We start from the raw sequence: 24,408 nt of genomic DNA, 5'->3' as shown, positions 1-24,408 counted from the left end.
ATCTGTTTTGTCTATTTCTATGTCAGTATTCTAAAGTTTTTGCTATTTTGCCTTTACAAAAACAGTATCCTCTTTTTTACACACACACACACACACACACACACACACCCCACGTCTTCATTATCCATTCATCTGTTGATGGACATCTGGACTGCTTGCACTTCATTTTGGACATATTTTATTGCTATGTCTTCAAGTTCATTGATCTTTTCTTCTGCAGGTTCAACCTTCTCTCAGTCCTATCCAGTAAATTTTTAAAAATTCAGATATTGCATTTTTTTTGTCATAAACCATCATACATTTCTTTCCAACTTTATTGAGATATAATTCACATGTAACATTTTGTAAGTTTAAGATATAAAATGCATTGAATTGATACACTTATATATTGCAAAATAATTACCAACATAACATTAGTTAATGCCTCCATCTTGTCACATAATTACCTTTGTGTGTGTGTGTGTGTGTGGTGAGAACATTTAAGACCATCTCCCTTAGCAACTTTCAAGTATATAATACAGTACCATTAACTATAATCACCATGCTGTACATTAGATCTCCGAAACTTATTCATCTTGTAATTGGAAGTTTATACTCTACTGACTGACATTTCCCCATTTCTCCCACCTCCCAGACTCTAGTAACCACCGTTTTACTCTGTTTATATGAGTTCATCTTTTTTAGATTCTACACATAAGTGAGATCATACAGTATTTGTCTTTCTCTATTTCACTTAGCATAATGTCCTCAAGGTCCATCCATGTTGTTGCAAATGGCAGTATTTCTTTCTTTCTCATGGCTGAATATTCCATATGTGGGTGTGTGTGTTACATATTCCATATGTGTGGGTGTGTGGGTGTGTGTTACACACACACCCACACACACACACGCATCCCACAGTTTCTTTATCTACTCAGCCATTTGCAGAAACTTAGGTTGTTTCCATCAGATACTGCCATTTTTTATTTCCTAAAGTTCTCTTGGTTCTTTTTTCTGTCTTCCACTTTTTTCTCCATTATGTTCATGTTTTCCTTTAGATTCTTAAGGAATGTATTTATATGTAACATATTTATAACAGCTGTATTAACATATTGATTTATCATTTCCCTCATCACTCTTATTTGTGGATCTGTGTTCTATTAACTGATTTTTTTCCTCCAGTTATAGGTTACATTATCCACCCCTTCATATGTCTAGTGGTCAGATGCTGGATTTTGAAAGTTTTACATGTTGGGTTTTTTGTTTTTTTTTTTTTCTTTTAAAGATTTTATTTATTTGAGAGAGAGGAGGAGACGGGAAAAGGTCAGAGGGAGAAGCAGACTCCCCATGGAGCTGGGAGCCCAATGAGGGACTCGATCCTGGGAATTCAGGATCACGATCTGAGCTTAACCAACTGAGCTACCCAGGCACCCATGGTGGTTATTTTTCTTTAGAATTACAGTTTGTCCCAGAAGGCAGTTTTAAATTATGTGTGAATTCGTTGATGCTTTCAAGTCTCATTTTTAAGCTCTTTTGGGGATTATCTAGAGTAGCCTCACTATAGGGCTAATTTAGTTTCCTTCTAAGGTGTGGCCCTTCTGAGTTTCTACTGAATGCCTTATGTGCTTGACAAGGTATCTCCACTCTAGTTGGTGGGACCCCAGAGGTTTTCCCAGCCTTGTGTGAGCTCTGGAAATTATTTATCTTACTACTACTCAGTGATCTTTCTTTAGGTGTTGTACTTGTCCAGATTTCTGGGGTTTTACTCTATGCCCTTCCTCACTGGTATTCAACCAAAGACACAGAGAGTCCTTCATGCAAATTTCTGGAACTTTTGTCTTTCCTGTCCTCAGGTACTCTGCTCTGAAAAATTTAACTGCCTTGGTTTTCCCAGACTCTTTCTCCTCAACTCAGCAAGTTTGTTGGGCTTTGTTTGGTTTTCCTCTACCACAGCCTTGAAATTGCTCCCAAGCAGAAAACCTGGCTCAGTTGGTGGTAGAGCATGTGACTCTTGATCTTAATGTTGTGATTTCTAGCCTCATGCTGGGCATAGAGATTACTTTTAAAAAAAGAAAGAAAGAAAAATTTTAGAAAGAGAGAAAGAAGGAAGGATAGAGGGAGGAAGGAAGGGGGAAGGGAGGGAGGAGGGGGGAAAGAGAGAAAGAAAGTAAGGAAGAAATAAAAGGGAGAGGGAGGAAGGAAGGAAGAAAAAGGAAAGGAGAGAAGAGAAGAAAGAAAAGAAAGAGAGCAGGCAAGAAGGAAGGCAGGAAGGGAGGAAGGAAAATGTCCAAAATTATTTTCCTTAAACTTTTAAAAACTGTTCTGTTTTCCTTTATCTCCTTGCTATTGAAAAGTCTGATGTCAATCTAATTCTTATTCTTTTGTAGGTGATCCTCTGTCTGGATGTTTTTAGACTTTTCTTTGATTTTCCTAAATATTGCTGTAAATGATTTAAATATGGATTGTTCCATTGTGTGACCCTTTATTTAGATTTAAGGTCTTTTGTTTTTAAACAACTTTGTCTTTTTTTTTTTTTAAGATTTTATTTATTTATTTGACAGACAGAGATCACAAGTAGGCAGAGAGGAGGCAGGCAGAGAGAGAGGAAGCAGGCTCCCTGCTGAGCAGAGAGCCCGATGCAGGACTCGATCCCAGGACTCTGGGATCATGACCTGAGTGGAAGGCAGAGGCTTTAACCCACTGAGCCACCCAGGTGCCCCAGTCTTTTGTTTTTAATTAAGGGAAATTTACTTTCATTATTTTTTTGAGTACACCATCTTCTCTAATTTAATATATTTATCTTTCTGGCACTCTTTTTTTTTTCAAGATTTATTTATTTATTTTAGAGAGAGAGTGAGCAAGTAGGGGAAGGGGCAGAGGGAGAGAAAATCCTAAAGTAGACTCCCCACTGAGCATGGGGTCCTATGCAGCTCAATCCTAGGCCACTGAGATCATGACCTGAGCTGAAAACCTGCCATTTAACCGACTGAGTCACCCAGGCCCCCCTCTGGCACTCTTATCATCTAAATAACGAAACATCTACTGCTATTCTGTTTTTTTAAGATTTTATTTTCAAGTAATTTCTACACCCAACATATCCTTCTCACTCATTTTAATCCTTATCTATCTTGAATTCCACTTTGCCAGATATTAATAATTTTCTTCTTATTTTGTTGTGTGTACCCTATTTAGAATGAACTTCTCCATCCTTGAATTGTTAAATTTTTTATTAACGTATAACTCACATACAAAGTAGTGTAAAGATATGAATGTACAGTTCCTTGAATGATTAAAAAATGAATATTCATGTAACCATCACCCAGATAGGACCCCAGAAGTGCCCTAATGCTCTCTCCTAATCATTTCTCTCCCTCCTCTCCACAGATAACCACTATACTAACTTCTAACACTATAATTTAGTTTGCATGTAATGAAATCATATAGTATATATAAATGAAATCATATAGTATATATTCTTTTGTGTGTAGCTCTTAAACTCAACATTATATTTGAGATTCACCTATGTTATTGTGTAAACATAGTTCACTTTCTTTTTCACATAGTATATCATTGTATAAATGTACTAGTTTGTGCATTCTATTGTCAGTGGGAATTTGCATTGTTCCTAGTTGGGAGTTGTTATTACCAATGCTCTTACAAACATTCTTGTAAATAACTCTTGGTCCACAGTTTTCTATAGGTACATAACTAGGAGTTGAATTGTTGGTTCACAGGGTAGCTATATGTTTAAAAGTTTGGATTATGTCAAATTATTTTTCAGAATTCCTAATTTACATTTCTGCCAGTAGTATATAAGAATTTCTATTATTCCAATTCCTGCCAACACTTGGAATCATCAGTCTTTTTAATTTGAACCACTCATATGCTGTGATATCTCATTGGGATTTTATTTCTATTACCCTGATTTATAATAAGGCTGAAGAGTGCCTGTTATGTTTCTTTCCCATATTTCTAATGGTTTTTTTGTTATTGTTGTTTTTTTCTGATTTATTGGTAGGAGTTCTTAACATATTCTGGATATTGGTCCTTTGTTAAATGTGTTGCAAATATATTTTCCATTTATCAACTACCATTTTCACTCCATTAGTGGCAGAAAATTTTCATTTTTAATGTAGTCCAGTCTTTCATTCTTTTTCTTCATTATTGGTATTTTCTGTTTAAGAAGTCATTCCCTATCCAAAGTCATAAAGATACTCTCTATATTATTTTCTAGCAATTTTACTGTTTTAACTTTCACATTTAAATCCATAATCCATAAATCCATAATCTTAAAGAGAGAAAGGGGGAAGCAGGCTCCCTGCTGAGCAGAGAGCCAATGTGGGGCTCTATCCTGCCCCGAGCCAAAGGCATAGGCTTAACCCACTGAGCCACCCAAGCACCCCTGACTGGTACATTTCTAATATTGAGTTATTCAATTCAAACCCATGGTGTGCCCCTCCATTTTTTTAGGTATTCTCTAATTTTTCTTAATCAAGAGGTTTTTATTTCTTAGATAGAGTTCCTATGTACATTTAATTAGATTTATTCCTAGGCATTTGATAGTTTTATTGTAATTATAAATAGTACTTATATATTATGTTTTTATTATTTGTCACTGGTATTTAGAAATATTATTTAATTATTTTCTAAATTGCTTTTGTCTCCAGCAACCTTGTTGGGCTCATTAATTCAAATTTATCTGTAGGTTGCTTTGGTTTTTCTGCATGTACAGCTATATCATCTGTGGATAATGACAGCTCTACTTTCTTTCCAATAAGTATACCATCTATTTTTCTTTCTTTGTGGCACTGATTAGGCCCTTAAATATAATGTTAATTAGAAGTGGTGATAGTAGGCATCTTTGTCTTGAGTCTGTATTTGTCATGTTTTTTGTGGCTGCCCTTAATTAAATTAAGGAAATTTACCTCTATTCTTAGTTTGCTACATTTTCATTAAAAATTGGTGTAGAGGGGCACCTGGGTGGCTCAGTCAGTTAAATGTCTGTCTTCAGCTCGGGTCATGGTCTCAGGGTCCTGGGATCGAGCACCACATTGGGCGCTCAGCAGAGAGTTTGCTTCTCCCTCTCCCTCTGCCTGCTGCTCTGCCTATTTGTGCTCTCTGTCAAATAAATAAATAAAATATTTTTTAAAAAATGGGTGTAGAATTTATCAAATACTTGTTTCGCTTCTATTGAGATAGTGTGAACTTTCTCCTTTATTATAGTGAATCATGTTGATTAATTTTCTAATGTAAACCAAACTTTCATTTATGAAATGGATTCAGTTTATTTACCAGACTTATAATTTTCAACTTCTTTGTACCATTTTGTCTTAGATGTATATCTCACTAACAGAACTAAAGTTTTAAAATTCAGTCAAAGTGGCTCTTTCTTAACAGGTCCATCCAGCCAATTCCTTGTAGGTCAATTTTGACTTAACCTTGACTTAACCTTATTTCGCTTTTTAAAATATTGTAGATTCATGTGAATTTCATTCTTTTTTCACTTTTCCTACCTTTTGTTGAATTAACAGTATTTTCTTTGTTCCACTTTTGTTTATTCCTTTAATATTTAGAAATTACAAATTCATTCTCCTAGTAATTTCCTATAATTTTGGGAAAAACATACTTAAATTTATAGCATGTTTTCACTATCCTTCACTCCCTCATATATTCTCCCACCAGTTGATATAATCTAGAATTTTACTCCAAAATTATTTTTAAGTTTTCTTTACAATGAGCACTTCTATAGACTTAGCAATGAATTTCACTGCTCATCATTATCTCTTGTGATGATAATCATAATAGTTATAGTAGTAGCATACATTTATATAGTGCTTACCATGTGTCAGGTACTTTGTAAAGTACTTGATAATTAATTTATTTAATCCTCACAAAGACCTATAAAGTTGATGCTGTTATTATTCCCACTTTTTTGCATATAAACAGAGAAAAGAGATATTACATGGTTTTCCTAACATCAGACAACTAAATAGATATATCAAGAATTTTGGCTATGGCTAGAGACTTTATTCTTAACATCTACATTATGCTGCCTCTGCCCTTGTATTTTTTTTTTAAAACTCCTTTCTTTTGTACTAAATATTCTTCCTGATAAGTTGATCTTCTAGTTCTTTTAAAACCGATCAGTGAATAAGAAACTGCATCCTTGAGTGTCTGAACATAACTTTGTGACTCAGTATTGAATTTTAGATTCTAAATTCTTTTCCTTCAATATTTTAAGGATATCAGTGTCATCTCTTTGCATTAGTTTTGCCCATGAAGAATCTCTTATCAAAGTAATTTTTAATTCCTTTTCTAGGTAGACTAATACAATCTTTCTCTCTCTCTCTCTCTCTCTCTCTTTGGAAGCTGGGTTTTCCAAATTTTTCCAATTAAAATTTCATGCTATACAAAGTATGTTCCTTGAACGGCAACATTAGTATCACTTAAAAGTTAGAAATGCAGAATCTTGGGCCCCATCCCAGACTTTTTGAAACAGAATCTGCATTTTAATGAGATTCTCGTGTAAATAATTTTCATATTAAAATTTGATTAGAGGGGCGCCTGGGTGGCTCAGTGGGTTAAGCCTCTGCCTTCGGCTCAGGTCATGATCTCAGGGTCCTGGGATCAAGCCCCACATCGGGCTCTCTGCTCAGCGGGGAGCCTGCTTCTCCCTCTCTCTCTGCCTGCTGCTCTGCCTACTTGTGATTCTATCTCTCTCTCTGTCAAATAAATAAAATAAAATCTTTAAAAAAAATTTGATTAGAGCAGCCTCAGGTCTTTTTATTTAGTGAAAATTTTCAAACACGTACAAGAGTAGAGAGGATAATAACAAAATAACAAGCACCAAATATCCTTAATTTAAAGTTAATAGTCCCTAATGAATCCTAAAGTAAATTACACACAGGATGGCATTTCATCCCTATACCTTAGAGGATGCATTTCTAAAAGGAACAGCATTTTTCTTACTAAATTAACAACAATTCTTTAATATCATTAGGCGAGTCTTTTTAAAATTTGTTCTACTCGGTATCTGGTGTAATGTTTCAATCAGAGGATTGTGTATCTTTTTCCAGGTCTTGATTATATCTTTTACCTCTCCAAGGTAATAGTTTTCTTCTATTATGTCCTTCTGTAATTCTCTTCTCCATACCTATTAAGTTTTCCTTATACTTTCTATGTGTTTACCTTTTTTACCTTCTTTGTGTTTTACCTTTCAGTGTGTTCAGTACACACTGAAAAATTTTCTCTGCACAGTTTTCTAGCTTATTAAATCACTCTTCAGCTATGTTTATATTTTTTTTAATTTGGGGAATTCATTATTAATTTCTAGGAATTATATTAAAATTTTATGGATAGATGTAGTATACTTTCATGATTCAGAGGATATTTATAGTTACTCTGAAGTCGTTTTGGTGGCTTTCTTCCTATTGTATCTCTTTTCTCAGTATAAATTCCTTCCCCTTAATGAACATGTACCTCAAAGTGATAGATTTCCCTAAATATTTTGCAATACTTTTAATTCCCAATAACTTGTGATTACTTTAGCTACTGGCTTTTGTCCTCTTGCAGGGAATAGTCCAATCATGTTACCAAGCAAGGTATCTTAGAAGCTCAGGCTGAGATTAAGCTTCTTATGCAAGTAATGTATTGAGGGAGGTCTCCATAGAAACCTCTGAGTGAAGGAAGCTAGATACATTCTGGAGAAAATCAGTGGTTCCCAAACTTTGCTATGTATTAAAATCACCTGGGGAGCTTTCGCAAATCCCAACAATTGGAAGAGTAATGTCAGCAAGATGGCAGATTACCTTTGTGAGAACTCCAGAACCCACTTGAGAAGTTATAGCATCCCAACCAAGTGCAGGGCCAAAAGACACATTGGGTCAGTTAGAACAGTTCATTGCATTTACCCACTATACCTCATCCCCTCCCTGCACAGCAAGGTGTAACCAGGAGAAAACTCCCAACTCCTGGCTTCTCTATCAGGAGGGAAAGAAAAAAGCTGGAGCATGCGTCGTAAAATTTGGTTTTTTGACCCAAAGGACTGGTTTCTGTCTCACCTGACTCAGAATGCTAGCAGAAAAAAGAGTGGAACACTTTGGATATCTGAGGCCCATTGAGAACAGAAGATCTCAAAAAAATATTTGCACATCCATGTTTATTGGAACATTATCTGCAATAGCCAAGAAGTGGAAGCAGCCCACATTGACAGATGAATGGAGAAGAAAATGTGGTATATACATAGAATGGAATATTATTCACCTGTAAGAAAGAAAGAAAAGGAAGGAAGGAAGAAAGAGAAAAAAAGAAATAATCCTGTTACGTTCTCCAACATAGATGAATCTTGAGGACATTATGCTGGGATAAATAAGCCAGGACAAATACTGTATGATTCCACTGATATATCTAAAGTGGTCAAAATCATAGTCATAGAAAGTAGAATGTTGCTAGGGTCTTGGGTGAGGGAGAAAGGGGGGTTGTTTGATGGATATAGAGTTTTAGCTTTGTAAGACCAAAAAAGTTCTAGAGATCTGTTATACAACAATGTGAACATAGTTAACACTACTGAACTGTGCACTTAAAAATGGTTAAGAGGATAAATTTTATACTATGTATTCCTTACCACAATTTTAAAAAAATTATTTAAAATCCTAGTATTCAGGTCAAATTCCATTTCAAATCAGATCAATGTCTTAGAATGGGAGTCACACATCAGTATTTTGAAAGGTCCCCAAGTACAAGGTAGTCAGCCTCTAAGATCACTCCAAGTGATCACTGCTTTCTGATATCTATACCTTTGTGTAATACCCTCTTCTTGAATATGTGCTGGACTTACTGACTTGCTTCTAATGAACAGAATACAGCAGAAATTATAGAATGTCATGAGACATAATATGCCATGAGAAGACCACGGCTTCTATTTTGCATGTTCTCTCTTGCATTTTCTTTGATTACTTATCTTGGGAGAAGCCAGCTGCCATATTATGAGTAGCCCTGTTGAGAAACCGCCAGGGCAAAATACTGAAAGCCTGCCAACAGTCATGTGAGTAAAGCAGATCTTCTACCACTTGTGAGAGACCTTGATTCAGAGGCATACAGCTAAGCCACACCAAGATTCCTGACACACAAAAATTGTGTGATAATAAGTGCATGTTGTTTTAAGCTACAAAATTTGGGAATAATTTGTTAAGCATCTACGGATAAATAATATACGAGGTGATTCCAACGTGCCGTAAAGGTCAGAAACAATCGAACTAGGCAAATAAGTATTTTTAGAGAATTCCCGGCTCTTCTTGAGTCCCCAGGGAAATTTTGAGAGAAAACTATAACAGACTGTACAGCCAGAGAAGCAAAGGTACTAAACTATCAGACCCTCTATATCAGTCAGTAATTCACAGGAGCTGTCTGGAAGAAGGAGGAGTAGGAGGAAAACCTCCTTAGCAACCTCAAGTAGGCTCTTCTCAGCAGGGTAATATTGCTAGAAAGCTGCAGCTGTCAGAGGTTAGCAGCCAACAAGCGGGGAATGTGTGCACTGGCCTGCTGAATATGTTCTGGTTGGGCACCAAGAACATCTCTACACAAGGTATATACTTCAACCTTTATAAAGTGAATGTGGAAGAGATGAGGTAAGGTACTGAATGAGATATACCAACAAAGGACATCCTGAGTGAGAATGTCCTCATTCCTCATGGGTGTCATCATCCATCCCAGGAATTTTCTCAGTTGTCTTTGCAACTTTGTTGCCTACACTCATTGTTCCTTCTTTGGGACAGATATCTGTTCCTTACTGACTTGTTCAAGAGTTAGAAATGGGGTGGAGAGTACATTTGTCTGGCCATTCTTAACAGTGGTACCCCAAATAGTCACCCGTTGGATAAACTCAGATTTCTTCTGCTCACAGCATCTGCCATTTCTGTATTTGGAGCATTTTTAGAAGTATACCGTATTTTTTGTAGCAATGTTTACTCACACACACTTGATTTATGATTTCCTTCTTCCATCTTAAACTCTTATCTTCCTGGGATATACTTGGTTTCTTATCCATTGAGGATTCTCCTTTTTTTTTTTTTTTCTAGTTAGGTTATGGGTTTTCATATTAATTTTATATCTTCATCTCAAAGGATTTAGGGATGAAGGGAGAGGCAGTTTGTGCCCAAACCAACATCTTGAATGAAATCTCTATAAACTTTTAGCCAGAAGTAAAAAAATGTGTGGAAAATTTTACCACCATTAAATGACATTGACTCAGCATTTTTACTTTTGAAGTTATAGTAAATCTGTAAAGGTTAATGTGTTTGTTGTAAAATTTAATATAAAACACTACTTTGCTAAAAGAATTTTAAAATTGGTTTTCAAAATCTTTCTCATAGTTTTGTAGTAGGTGCTGTCTCTCCTGCTGTGGTTGTCCCTTCCATGCTCCTTTTGCAAGAAAATGGATATGGCATTAAGAAAGGCATCCCAACCTTACTAATGGCTGCTAGCAGTTTAGATGACATCATAGCAATCACTGGATTCAATACATGCTTGAGCATCGTCTTCTCCTCAGGTAAACAAAAATAGCAACTGCCATCTTATTCACAGTTTTTTCTGGTTCTTTAAACAAGGTTTCTGGCTTTGCTTCTTTATTAACATTTATTTTTACATGTAACATCTTTTTATTCTTCACAAAAAGCTCATTCTAGAGCAGGGAAGAGAAAGTGGGTTAAGAAACCACTATTTAACACACATGATATTATTTTCATAACCATATATTGTAATTAATCTGATAACCCATATTATTATCTGGTTTTTTTTGTTCATGTTGCTTTGGAAGTTTTTCACAGTTTTCGATAGAAAATTTTAAGTAGCAATATTACTAGTACTGCTATTTGATATATGTTTCTAAAATATGCCTTTTGGGCCATCATTATAAATAACTGGTTGCTCTATTACTAAGACAACTTAAATATATGGAGTATGGACAACTGTGTGCCTTTTTGGCAGTGGTGGGACAAGCTCTGCAGCAATTCTGAATCCCAAGGTAATATTTGGTCTTGGAAGTCCCAAGAAATTGTGAAAGTAAATGTTTCCAAGTTTTTTAATGCTTTGATTATCTGCAGTGTTTGAACTTCTGTCTTCTGTATTATTGAAGCACCAAAATATTTCTTAAGTTGAAAAGTTATAGGTCTAGTTTCTCTTAAGATCAAAAGACATAAATAAGAAGGAAAAAAAGGAAAAGATAAAAATAAGCCCTGCAACATACCCTCAGGAATAATAACGACTCTTTTTTTTTTTTAAGATTTTATTTATTTATTTGACAGACAGAGATCACAAGTAGGCGGAGAGGCGGGCAGAGAGAGAGGAGGAAGCAGGCTCCCTGCCAAGCAGAGAGCCCGATGCGGGGCTCGATCCCAGGACCCTGGGATCATGACCTGAGCCGAAAGCAGAGGCTTTAACCCACTGAACCATCCAGGCGCCCCTAATAACTGACTCTTGCTATAAATCCAGATTTCTTCTTCTCTCTCTCTCTTCTCACCCCTCCTCCAGCTGTTCTCTCTGACTTCCTCCCAATATTCTTATAAAATTGTAAGAATTGGTCATACTTTCTCATAACCTGAGTTGTTTTGTACTTAATTGTATATCACCAACATGTTTCTCTTCAGTAAATATATGTCCATGACATTTTTAATGGTTATGTAACATGTTGAAAATTGAAATTGACTCCAATATTCACTATTAAAAGAATGCTTGGTTGAACGTCTTATGGCTATATAGTTTTACCTAACCTTAATATTTTCATAGTCTCAAAGTGAAATTGTTGAGATAAAAATATAAAAGTTATAAAGTTTTTATGGGGTGGCAGGGTAAAGGACATTGGGGAGGGTATGTGCTATGGTGAGTGCTGTGAATTGTGTAAGACTGATGAATCACAGAAATATATACATTAAAATATACATTACATGTTAATTTAAAAAAATAAAAACAATTCTTTCCACACCACAGAGTAATGGTACATTGTCTTAAGTCAAGTGACCATATATATGTACATGTATTTCTGGACTCTATAATTTGTTCATTTGGTCTAGTTGTTTATCCTTGCAAGGAGTAACACAGCCTTTTGATTACTACAGTTTTATAGTAAGTGTTGATCTCTTTAGTAGTGTGAGATAATCTTTTAATATAGATATATTTTATCTGTATATAGATAATTTTTGTTATCTATAGTAGTTGTGCATCTCCCAGCCTTGTTGTTATTCTTCAAGATTGTCTTGACACTTCTTTGTTTGTATTTCTAAGTCCATTTTAGAAGCACTTGCCACCAGCAAAATCCACCAACAAAAATAATACTAGAATTTTTATTGGAATTGTATACAATTTGTAGAGAGAATTTGGAAACTATTTACATCTTTACAATTTTGATTCTTCTGATCCAAGAACATGGCATTTTTGGGGAACTTCTTAAATTTCTTTGAATAATATTTTGCAAATTATTGTGCAGAGAACTTTCACTTCTTTCATTAAACTCATTGATTTCTATTTGGTCTTTCTATGCTATTGTACATGGTGTCATTTTAATTTCTTCCCATTTGTTGATTGCTGATATATAAAAAAATGATTGGTCTTCATATATTAACCCTAACCCTGTGACCTTACTAAACTTACTTCTATGTTTTAAGAGCTTGTAGGTTTTCTTACATTGTATATGTGCATAATTATGACATTAATAAAGACATTTTTTAATATTTTATATATTTATTTATTTGTCAGAGAGAGAGCGCACAAGTAGGCAGAGCGGCAGGCAGAGGCAAAGAGAGAAGCAGGCTCCCTGCTGAGCAAGGAGCCCAATGTGGGACTTGATCCCAGGACGCTGGGATCATGACCTGAGCCAAAGGCAGTGGCTTAACCAACTGAGCCAGCCAGGTGTCCCAAGACATTTTATTTTTTAAAAAAAGTTTTTAAGTTTTTCGAGATATATTACCACAATGTTATGGCCTACCAGGGTGTAAAAACTTGCCAGTTTCTCTTCACCTTCTTCAAAACTCAGTATTACTAGTCTTTTATATCTTTGTTAATTTGATAGGTGAAAGGTGAAGCCTCTTTAAATGAAGTACTTTGAATACTAGTGATATTTTTAAATGTTCACATTTATTGACTATTGGCATCCTGGAATGTTTTATAAATTGTTTTTCTTGAAACCTTTTGCTTATCTTATAGGCATTGTTCATCTTTTGTCTTTTTGTCAAGATTCAGCATAAAATTAGGAATGATAACCTGTTTCATGTCCTATAGTTTTCCACATTTATAATTTTTCTTTTAACTTTATCTTTGTTTGCAATTCAGATTTTTCAAATTTTTATTGTCAAATCTGACAATCTTTTCCTTCATGACTAGTATCAATAATTATTTTAAAAAATATTTGTATGTTCCTCTTCCATTGTGTCAACAACTGTGCCAAACACTGAGGATAAATAGTGAACTACAATTTACAATCGCTTGGTGCTTGTTCCAAGTTCCATAGCTATTTCCACTCATTTCATAGTCACCCCACAGTATGATATTCATTTTACAGAATAGGAAACTAAGGAACAGGGGTTAAATAACTTGCTAAAAGTCACAGATCCAAAAAGTAGGGAAGCCAAGATGCAATCTGGCAATCTGACCCTAGACCCACATTTTTAAGTGCTATTCTACGCTAGTTACCCAGCAGAGAAGACCATATGGCTCATGTTCTCAAGGAATTTGTGTTAAACAAATAATTACAAAATGTGATGAATAGTCCATAGTGTAGGGTACTATGGAACATGCTACAGAAGATCAAACCTAATTTGTGGAGGACAGAAAAAGTAAAAAACCGAAAGTAGCTACATGCTTAGATAATGCTCTTTAGTCGTGACTATGTATACAGTCACTTAAAATGTTAAGGACTTTGGGGGCACTTGAGTGGCTCAGCCGGTTAAGGGTCTGCATTTGACTCAGGTCATGATCCCAGGATTCTGTTCACTACTCAGCAGAGAGTCTGCTTCTCCTCTGCTCCTACCCCCTCTCATGCTCTCTCTCTCTCAAAAAAATATTTTTTTTCTCTCAAATAAACTTTTTTAAATGTTAAGGACTTTTAAGGTTTTATTTTTTTACATAGACCTTCAGTACATCTATATTTTGGAATATGGTAGATACAGAGACCTAATCCTATCTTCTGGATCAGTTGGCCTTTTTATCATTGTATGATGTCCTTCTTTATCACTTATGACTCATTTGTATTTGACTTAAATTCTATGTTGTCTGATATAAGTGTGACCACCCTGCTGCCTTTTGGTGATCATTTGCATGGACTCTCTTTTTCCATCCATAGTTATAAAAAATTGAAGTGATAATTTAATTTCAATCACATATGAAAATTATAATCCTTTACATCTCTCCTCTTTCCTTTGTTAACCAGGTCACAAATTATTTCTTTTTATGTTGTCTATTAATACAATCTTTTTTAGAAATGAAATCTTGCCATTTGCAACGACATGGATGGAACTAGAGGGTATTATGCTTAGCGAAATAAGTCAATCGGAGAAAGACAACTATCATATGATCTCCCTGATATGAGGAAGTGGAGATGCAATGTGGGGGGCTTGGGGGGTAGGAAAAGAATAAATGAAACAAGATGGGATCGGGAGGGAGAAAAACCATAAGAGACTCTTAATCTCACAAAACAAACTGAGGGTTGCTGGGGGAAGGGAGTAGGGAGAGGGTGATTGGGTTATGGACCTTGGGGAGGGTATGTGCTATGGTGAGTGCTGTGAAGTGTGTAAACCTGGCGATTCACAGACCTGTACCCCGGGGCTAATAATACATTATATGTTTATTAAAAAATTAAAAAAAAATTAAAATACTGTCTTTTTTTAAAAGATTTTATTTAATTTTCAGAGAGAGAGAGCACAAGGCAGGTTGAGGGAAAGGGAAACTCCCTGCTGAGCAAGGAGCCCAATGTGGACTCCATCCCAGGACCCTGGGATCTTAACCTGAGCCAAAGGCAGACGCTTAACAAACTGAGCCACCCAGGCATCTCTATTAATGCAATCTTATAGTTATTTTTATGTCTCTAGCTTAAATTCTGTAACAGAATTGAGAGTGACTTACTCACCACCATCACAGTATTACAGGATTCTGAATTCATCTATGTATTTACTTTTACCAAAGATTTATATTTGTGTGCTTTTGTGTTGCTAACATCTTCTTACCTCTACTTGAAGGATATCCTTTCTCGTAAGGCAGGTGCAGTGGTAATGAACTCCTTCAGTTTTTGTTTAACTGAGTCTTAATTTTTCCTTCACTTTGAAAGATAATCTTGTAGGATAGTATTCTTCATTGGCAGTTATTTTCCTTTCAACACTTTGAATTACCATCACACCACCTTCTGGTCTGTAAGGTTTCTGCTCTGAAATCCTCTGATAATTTTATAGAAGCTTCCTTGTACATAATGTGTCATTTTTCTCTTGCTGCAACTTCTTTTTTTTAAATTTTTTTATTTTAATAAACATATAATGTATTTTTATCCCCAGGGCTACAGGTCTGTGAATCGCCAGGTTTACACATTTCACTCTTACTGCAACTTCTTAATTAGTTTGTGGAGTTCTTTTAAGGCTTTTGGACTTTATCTATTGTTGTTAAGTTAATGCCTCTTTAGGGGATCAAGGTTCTGGGGCTTCCCATTCTACCATCTTGCTATTGTCATCCTGCATTTCTATTATTTTTTCATGGAAAAACATTTCTAAAATATATATATTTACACACCTCGTTGAGCTAAAATACCCATAGCATAACAATTTTTTTGTGTGACGTAGGATTTTTAAATTTTTTTTACTCTAAACTACAGATACAGGTACCTAAAGATATGTTGGAAACTCAATTGACTGCTGACTCAAATATTCCTAGGGTTGACCCTGCAGTAAGTCTTTTTTTTTTCTGTTGTTGTTAGATTTTTCTTTGTATGTTTAAGTCATTTGTTCTTGTCATAACAGGATATCGGAGAAGAAACATTACCAGACATGTGCAAGGTGCCAGAGGTGCTCCTTTGTCCAGCGTCTGTCCATTCTTCCACCTCAGCGGGTCTTTAAAGTTGTGTTTATAAGGGAGCACACTGTGGCTTATTATTTCCTTGTTTCCTGGCCTACATTTTCAATGAACATTTCTGACTTGTGTGTATTTATTAAATTATTTGAGGGTACATAATGTATCAAATAGATCTTTATGTTTTCAAGTATATAAATATTAAAGGCCCATTTTTGTATATTTGTTCTAGAAGATATATGCTTTTCTCTATGAACCACCTAGACTTGATCTTCTGATATGTTAGGTATGTGAAAATATTACTATATGAGATGTTTCCCTTATTGTGTGCCCTTACAGGTACTATACTTAATAATGTCCTTGCCTCTTTTCGGGACGTACTTATTGGCATGCTGGCAGGAGCCGTTTTGGGAATTTTTGTTCAATATTTTCCCAGTGGAGATCAGGTAAATGAAAAGTTAATCTATTTTTTAGAAGTATAGTATTAGACATTTCTTTCAAAAATTTGAATTTCTGGAGGATCCATGAGCTTTTAAATGTAATATTTAATTCTCTTTCCCCAAAATAGCCCATAATGCTACTCTCTGCTTACTATGGAGCACATTTGTGATTGATACAGATCAATGGCCTTGATTGAAGTCTCTGCTTCCTGATTCAACAAATAAGAGTTATCAGAAAATGTACTTAGGGCTCCGTTGTATCAGTCCGTTATCAGTCCGTTAAGCGTCTGCCTTTGGCTCGTGTCATGATGGGATCAAGGCCCGCATCCAGCTCCCTGCTCATCAGGGAGTCTGCTTCTCCCTCTCCCACCCCCAGCCTTGTGTTCCTTCTCTCACTGTCTCTCTCTCTCTCTCTCTGTCAAATAAATAAATTTTTAAAATCTTTAAAAAAATAAGAAATTAAAAAAAGAAAACTGTGTTTAACCCAGAATACCTTCTCCATTCCACCCCAACCCTATATTCATTAAATTGCCTCCTGACCACTGGCAATTTTCCCTAATCTTTTGCCACTCAAATTTTCCCCTGAACATTTTTTGGAAAGTAGATTGCCCTTTATCTCTGCATATTTTCTGACTTAAATTTACTCCCACTGCCTTTGACTAAGGCAACACTATTAAACTCAACCTTTTCCTCCCCTATTACTCTTATATTTCTGTAATTTCCATCTTATCTGTAACAGCTATCTCAGCTAAAGAGATATTTAAAACTTTATTTTTTAACTGGGTATGTTATAGGAACCACAGTATATGTTAGAGGAACTACAGTTTATACAGTTTACTTTGTTTATATGGGTCACTTTCCTTCCTTCTTCACTTATAGCTGAGGTACTATAGCCATTTTACTAACATTAGTATGAGAGATGTGGCAGAAGATAAAACTTAATAATTGCAGATTTTTTCACTTGGTCTGCAAAATATTTAGTGAGGAAGAAAGTAAACATTTTAGACACTATTTAATATAACATCTAGAGACATGATACCAAAGGGTGAATAATAAATGGTAGAAGATATAAATATTGTTTTATATATTAAATGTAAATTAATTTCTAAATATCTATCTATTTCTAGACAAGACGTCCGGTGAAGAGAGCTTTCTTTATTTTGAGTATGTCTCTTAGTGCTGTCTTGGGCAGCCAGCGTATTGGTTTACATGCAGCTGGAGGATTATGCACACTAGCATTAACTTTTGTTGCAGGGATGAATTGGTCCACAGAAAAGGTGACTATTTTTAATACATCACTTTTTAAGATAAAATAACCGCATTTTTTTACATCTATAATAGATGTTTAGGAAATCTCTTCGTTCTAGTTGGAAGATGTTCCAGAAATTTGTGTCTTCAAGGATGTGTATAAATCAATCGAAGAAATAAGATATTTAGGAAAAGGACCTGGAAATACACTAAAATGCAATCAGAAGTTGAGTTAGCAAAAAAAAAAAAAAAGAAGTTGAGTTAACAATCAGGCTGCTTTCTTTTTCTCAAGTTTTATGCAATGTGATTATAGAACTTTTATTGATTTAATTATTTTATTTATTAAAATTAGTTATACAGTTAATCCATGAAATGCTCATAAAAGATTAGAACAATACAAAAAGCCCACATATAGAACAAAATGTAAAAGACTCCTTTTCCCCTACCACTCCCAAATATCAGACCCCCTTCCCAGAATCAATCATCTCCTTTAATCAGTTCTCCATTTGTAGACATTTAGATCCTTTCCATTTTTGTTATTACTAATATGAAGCCGTGAACAATCCTGTTCATGTATCTTTTTCCTAATGTAAAAGTGCTTCTGTAAAACAGATTCCTAGATATGTAATTGCTGAATTTAGAAATGGAATGTTTCTATTTTGAGGGGTACTGCAGAATTATCTCTTCAAAGATTTTAAGCAATCCGATGGGTAAGAAATGATACAGCAATATTATTCTTCGTTTATATTTCTCTGATCAATAGTTCAGTAACCTTCTCTTCATATATTCTTTTTTAACTACCTATTCATCTTTGCCTGATTTTTAATTGGTTGATTTGCCTTTTTGTTTCTATAGTTTCCCTGTATATTAGTGCTACTAATCATTTGTTATGTGTATATTGTATATAATTTTTGCTTATTTTTAACTTTGTTTATGATGTCTTTTGTGTTGAAGTAAAATTACCTGTAGTCAAAACTATTTTTCTTTTTTGTTTTGAATTCTGTATCTTGTTTAAGAAGCATATCATCACCCAAGATTATAAGATTGTGACCATAATGTTTTCTATAGTATCGCCTAATACTTTGGTAGTTTTTGTTTGTTTTATTTTTGCATTTAGTTCTTTAATTCATCTGGAATTTATTTTTTTAAGTGCTGTGAGATAAGGATATGTGTGTGTGTTTATAAACATGTATACACATACATATATATATGCATATAAACTGGGTAGTCATTTTTTCACTGAATTATTTATTGACTAATCCATTAATTATTCAGTGATTTTAAGAGCCTCTTTTAACATGAGCTAAATATATATATGTATATACACATATATATATTCATTGCTGGAATCTATTTAATCCTACCTATCTAGTCCTGTGCCAGTACCACTCTATTTTAAATCTGTCGTTTTATGTCTCAAAATCTAATATGGAAGATCCCTCCCATTGTACTTATTTTTAAAGTATTTCTTGACTGTTCCTGCACAAATGCTTTCTTAGATAAATTTTAAAATCAGCTTGAGAATTTCCCAACCCAAAAATTATATTAGTGTTTTGTTTAGTATTCCAATAAAATCATAATCATAAAAAAATTAAATGGTCAATAATAAATTACAATTAAATAAAATGAAAACTACTAAATTTCACCTGAGACACCTGGGTGTCTCAGTCAGTTAAGTGTCTGTCTTCAGCTCGGGTCATGACCTCGGGATTCTGGAATGGAGCCCTGGGTCTGGAGTCCTGCTCAGCGGGGAGAGGGAGTCTATTCTCCCTCTCCCTCTGTATCCACCACTGCCTCGCTCCCAGCTCATGCTCTCTCTCTCAAAAATGAATAAAGTCTTTATTAAAAAATTTAAAAGAAATAAATGGGATAATGTGCCACCATGAAGAAAGAGTAAGATTGTTTTTTCTTTTTTTTTTCCTTTTTTTTAACTTTACTTTTATAAATTAGAAAACCCAGTCATAAGGGAAATAGTTACAAACGTAGTTTATACCCCAAACAAAGGATATCACAGTTTTATGTCTCTTCTTTAAAAAAAAGATAAGCTCAGGGGCGCCTGGGTGGCTCAGTGGGTTAAAGCCTCTGCCTTCCGCTCAAGTCATGATCCCAGGGTCCTGGGATCGAGCCCCACATCAGTCTCTCTGCTCAGCAGGGAGCCTGCTTCCTCCTCTCTCTGCCTGCCTCTTCACCTACTTGTGATCTCTGCCTGTCAAACAAATAAAATAAAAAAATAAAATAAGCCCAGACTGAAACTAAAATCTCTTCATCCAAATTCCTTGAGAAGAGCCAGAGTACTGTTGTATCAACTGGGGACTTTGTTGTAACCACATAATCAGGGAAGTAGCATTGGGAGAGGTTCATTCTCAGAAAGGAGAGCCAGGCAGGCAACCAAATTAAGAATCTATTTATGTTTTTCGTTTGGTTTTAAGGAAAAAATAAAATTGAAGTTTTCAACATGGGTCCTTCAGAAGCAGGCCTAACAGATTACTGACATTTTTTGCCTGGTAGCTTAGGACATATCAAGATTAACTTTCATGGGATTGGTTTCCAGGACAATTATTAGTGGAGGTCTTCTCAACTCCCTTTTGAGAGCTGAAATGGTTGCATAATATTGAGTATGTGCTCATCAGGCATGATGTAGTTCTAGTTCTGTCTCTGTTCAATTACCTTATAAACAAAAGATAGAATTGTTATTGAACCATTCAAACATATCTGGAACTCCGAAGACCTTATTTGTTTACTGACAAAATTACCAAATAATATTTTTATTGAATAGTTTTATAGATTTTTTTTCTGGTTTCAAGGGCCATTTATTTTTATTTTACTTCTTTTTTTAAGTTTTTATTTTAATTCCAGTAAGTTAACATGCAGTTGTTATATGTGTATCAGGTGTACAATACTGTGTTTCAACACTTCCATACACAATCCAGTTATCATCACAGCAAGTGCACTCCTTAATCCCCTTTACCTGTTTCACCCTTCCCCCCACCTACCTCCCCTCTTGTAACCATCAGTTTGTTCTCCATAATTAAGAACCTGTTTCCAGGGGTGCCTGGGTGGCTCAGTGGGTTAAAGCCTCTGCCTTCGGCTCAGGTCCTGGTCCTAGGGTCCTGGGATCCAGCCCAGCATTGCGCTCTCTGCTCAGCAGGGAGCCTGCTTCCTCTTCTCTCTCTCTGCCTGCCTCCCCACCTACTTGTGATCTCTGTCTGTCAAATAAATAAACAAAATCTTTAAAAAAAATTAGAACCTGTTTCTTGGTTTTTCTCTCTCTTTCTGTTTTTTCCCTCTTTGCTCATTTATTTCTTAAATTCCACATGAGTGAAATCATATGGTATTTGCCCTTCTTTGATTTATGTCACTTAGCATTATACTCCCTGGCCCCGTCTATATTGTTGCAAATGACAAGACTTCATTCTTTTTTACAGTTGAATATTATTCCATTGTGTGTGTGTGTGTGTGTGTGTGTGTGTACACACACATATGACATGTTCTTTATCCATTCATCAATCAACGGACAGTTGGGCTGCTTCCATGTCTTGACTATTGTAAATAATTCTGCCATAAGCTTTGTAGATTTTTTTTAACCAAATTCTACTCAAGTGTTTGAATAAAAGAATTAATCTATTCAATTTTTAAGCTTTAACATTTCTTCTACAAATAAAATATATTGTTTATTAAATGTTGAGAGACTTTAATTTCTAAAAAGCAATTATTTTTGTGTCACAATAACTAAACACAATAACTAAAAATACATTATTCTTTCCTACAGATTGGAGTCCAAAGAATTATTAAAACTACATGGTATATTTTTCAACCCCTTCTTTTTGGTTTGGTTGGATCAGAAGTATCTGTTGCATCTCTTAAATCAAATGCTATTGGTAAGAATAATTACAGGCACAAAAAATATGAGATTTGAAAATATTTAAGAAGACCATGAATAACTTTTTTATTTTGTTTACAATATGTCTTGAATGCTATAAGAACCTTCTTCAGAAACTCATGTTGATACAGTTAATAACATACATTTGCTCTTCTGTTACCTTGTATGCTCTTCGTTACCAAAGCCAGCTCTGAATACCTTCCCTGAGTGATCTGAGGAAATGCAGTTTGAAATTCTTTTCTGACAGAAAATATTACATACCATCAGCACCTTTTGAATACTTTCATTTTTAGTGAAAGTTCGAAGTCTATTAGCTCAGAATTAAATAAATATAATCTATCTTATCTTTCATGGTACCTCCACCATAAGATAATCTCTTACACTTTTTCTAGACATAAAGAACCACTTTTTCCAAAGATTTCATTGTTTGTGTTTTTTTTAATCTGTTGTAGGCATTTGTGTTGCTACCGTGAGTTTGGCATTATTGATTCGAATTTCTTTTACATTTGTATTGATGTGTTTTGCTGGCTTCAGTTTTAAGGAGAAAATATTTATTGCTTTATCGTGGATGCCCAAAGCTACAGTCCAGGTAAGAACATATTAAGTCATGTTAATAATTTTTAATGTTAATGATTTTTTAAAATTCCAAGTGAAATGTTACCTTAATTACAAAATGTAGGTTATTAGCCTTACTTTTAAAATATTTGATTGAGCTTAGCTACTTACTGAAAATAATGTAATCTTTTTCAAAATCTGTTTTAAAAGCAATTCTTCTGAAGTTGAAAACTGTACCTTTAATGACAAATACTTCCTAAACTTCTGAAACATTTTTTTCTGTTTTCCCAAAATATAAGAATATATCTGGATACTGGAATGTTTACATTTTGCTGAATATTATAGTGATAAATGCAATGACTTTAAAGTAGAGACACATTCATTCTTTTTTTTTTTTTTTAAGATTTTATCTAATTATTTGACAGAGAGAGAGAGACAGTGAGAGAGGGAATACAAGGAGGGGGAGTGGGAGAGGAAGAAGCAGGCTTCCCACTGAGCAGTGAGCCCGATGCCAGGCTCTATCCCAGGACCCTGGGATCATGACCTGAGCCGAAGGCAGACGCTTAATGACTGAGCCACCCAGATGCCCCAAGACACATTGATTCTTTTAAAAATATATCTTTCCTACCCTTGTCACCCACTACACCATATATGAATGCACATATATTATTTTTAATTATGCATTTAATTTATATGATTTTAATTAATGACTAAATCTCCTCACCAGACTATCTGGGAAAGACAGGAAGTATTGTCTTTCATTAATTTTCCCCTAGTACTTAATGCAGGAGGTACACAATTAGTAAGCACAGCATACCTACAAGAATGAATAATGAATGATGAATGAATGAATGAATGAATGAATGGGGAGATCTTATAGTTTTGCCCTCTGATTGAATGTTAGTCTGCTCCTACAAAGAGGTATTACTACTTATCATTAGACTTTTTAACCTGGCAGCATAATGTCTTGATTTCTGGAGATTCTTTTTTCCATTGTTATTCCAAAACAGAAATTTGTGAGTTCTTGTACAACAAAATTCTTACTATGTCATGGTTGGAAAAGCAGGTCGATGGGACCAGCCTGAGTGTTTTGAATATAATGTTACTTGCCTAAAACATTAGGTAAATTACTTCCTAATCTCCCCTGTCCACTTTGTAGATTCCAAACCTCTTGCCAATTTTACTGGACACATTGCCTCCCAAGTAGGAAGAACAAGAAGATAAGCAACAAAATCCTAGAGAACCATAAGAAACCCTAGTATTTTATGTTGTCTTATTATACCCAAGAACTTTATAGTCCATGGTAAAGGTAAATAAGCAAAATCCTGCTTTAGCTAGAACTCCTGAGGTTCTGAGAGTAATGTGAGCACTCCAAAAAGATATTTAAACAGGAGAAAGCTGAGATGATAAAAATACAAAATCGGCCCCAAAATGCATGCACAATGATTTGTCAATATTTCACTTTTCATCCAGATATATTTCCTAGGGAGAACATAGAATTGATGAGTAATTCCTGATAATTCCTCAGCACTTTAAGGCTTGTCTCTTTTCTGATGGCCTACTACTAGGTTTTGTTTGTTTTAACAGGGCCATTAACTTTTGTCATGTATTAGCTATTTAACATTTTTCTTTATGCCTCATCTTTTTACCCCCTAAATGCAGGCTGTGTTAGGTCCTCTGGCTCTAGAAACAGCAAGATTCAGCGCACCCCACTTGGAACCATATTCAAAGGATGTGATGACAGTGGCATTTTTAGCCATCTTGATCACAGCTCCAAATGGAGCTCTAATTATTGGCATACTGGGGCCCAAAGTACTTACACGCCATGATCCAAACAACATCAGTATGGAACTGACAAAGATGGAACTTCATTAAAAAGTTTATTTGCCATCACCTGCCTTCTTCTTTTAATAAATTATCTTACATGAGAGAAAAATTAAAACATACAAATATGTGGAGATTGTACATAGTACCAAGGATTTAATAAATATGTGATTTCATTACAGAGCTTTCCTATGATTTTTCTCCAAGGTTAATTTAATAAAAACAATGTAAATAGAATACCCAATAGTATTTATGTATTTTAAGAACAAAGTAAATCTGTAAATATTCTAGGAAAGTTTAAAGTAATCCATCAGGCTGAATCTGCTGTCACATTACAAACTTGGTGTAATAAAAAATTAAATTAACCCAATGACAGAAAGGTAAGATAGTCTAAAGCTCCATACAGGAGAAGTAGAACTCATCATCTGCTTAGTAATTTAGTTA

At 34.8% G+C, this 24,408-nt stretch overlaps 1 protein-coding gene across 1 annotated transcript in view; it reads left to right on the top strand.

The window, feature by feature from the left end:
• SLC9B1 (solute carrier family 9 member B1) overlaps window positions 1-24,015 on the top strand; it is a gene marked incomplete at both ends in the record, with an annotated part of 45,508 nt that extends 21,493 nt beyond the window's left edge. Inside the window, 6 exons of the mRNA XM_080796336.1 lie at window positions 10,350-10,525; window positions 16,357-16,463; window positions 17,585-17,734; window positions 21,475-21,583; window positions 22,038-22,174; window positions 23,803-24,015. Coding sequence (XP_080652462.1) covers window positions 10,350-10,525; window positions 16,357-16,463; window positions 17,585-17,734; window positions 21,475-21,583; window positions 22,038-22,174; window positions 23,803-24,015 — 892 coding nt within the window. The remainder of the gene's footprint in view (window positions 1-10,349; window positions 10,526-16,356; window positions 16,464-17,584; window positions 17,735-21,474; window positions 21,584-22,037; window positions 22,175-23,802) is intronic.
• Window positions 24,016-24,408: the final 393 nt, after the last annotated feature.

Source organism: Martes martes (genome assembly GCF_963455335.1).
Source record: "Martes martes genome assembly, chromosome: 2".
In the NCBI taxonomy this organism is placed as follows: domain Eukaryota; kingdom Metazoa; phylum Chordata; class Mammalia; order Carnivora; family Mustelidae; genus Martes; species Martes martes.
Note: the sequence above shows the minus strand (reverse complement) of the source record. Positions and strands in the feature narration are given on the sequence as shown.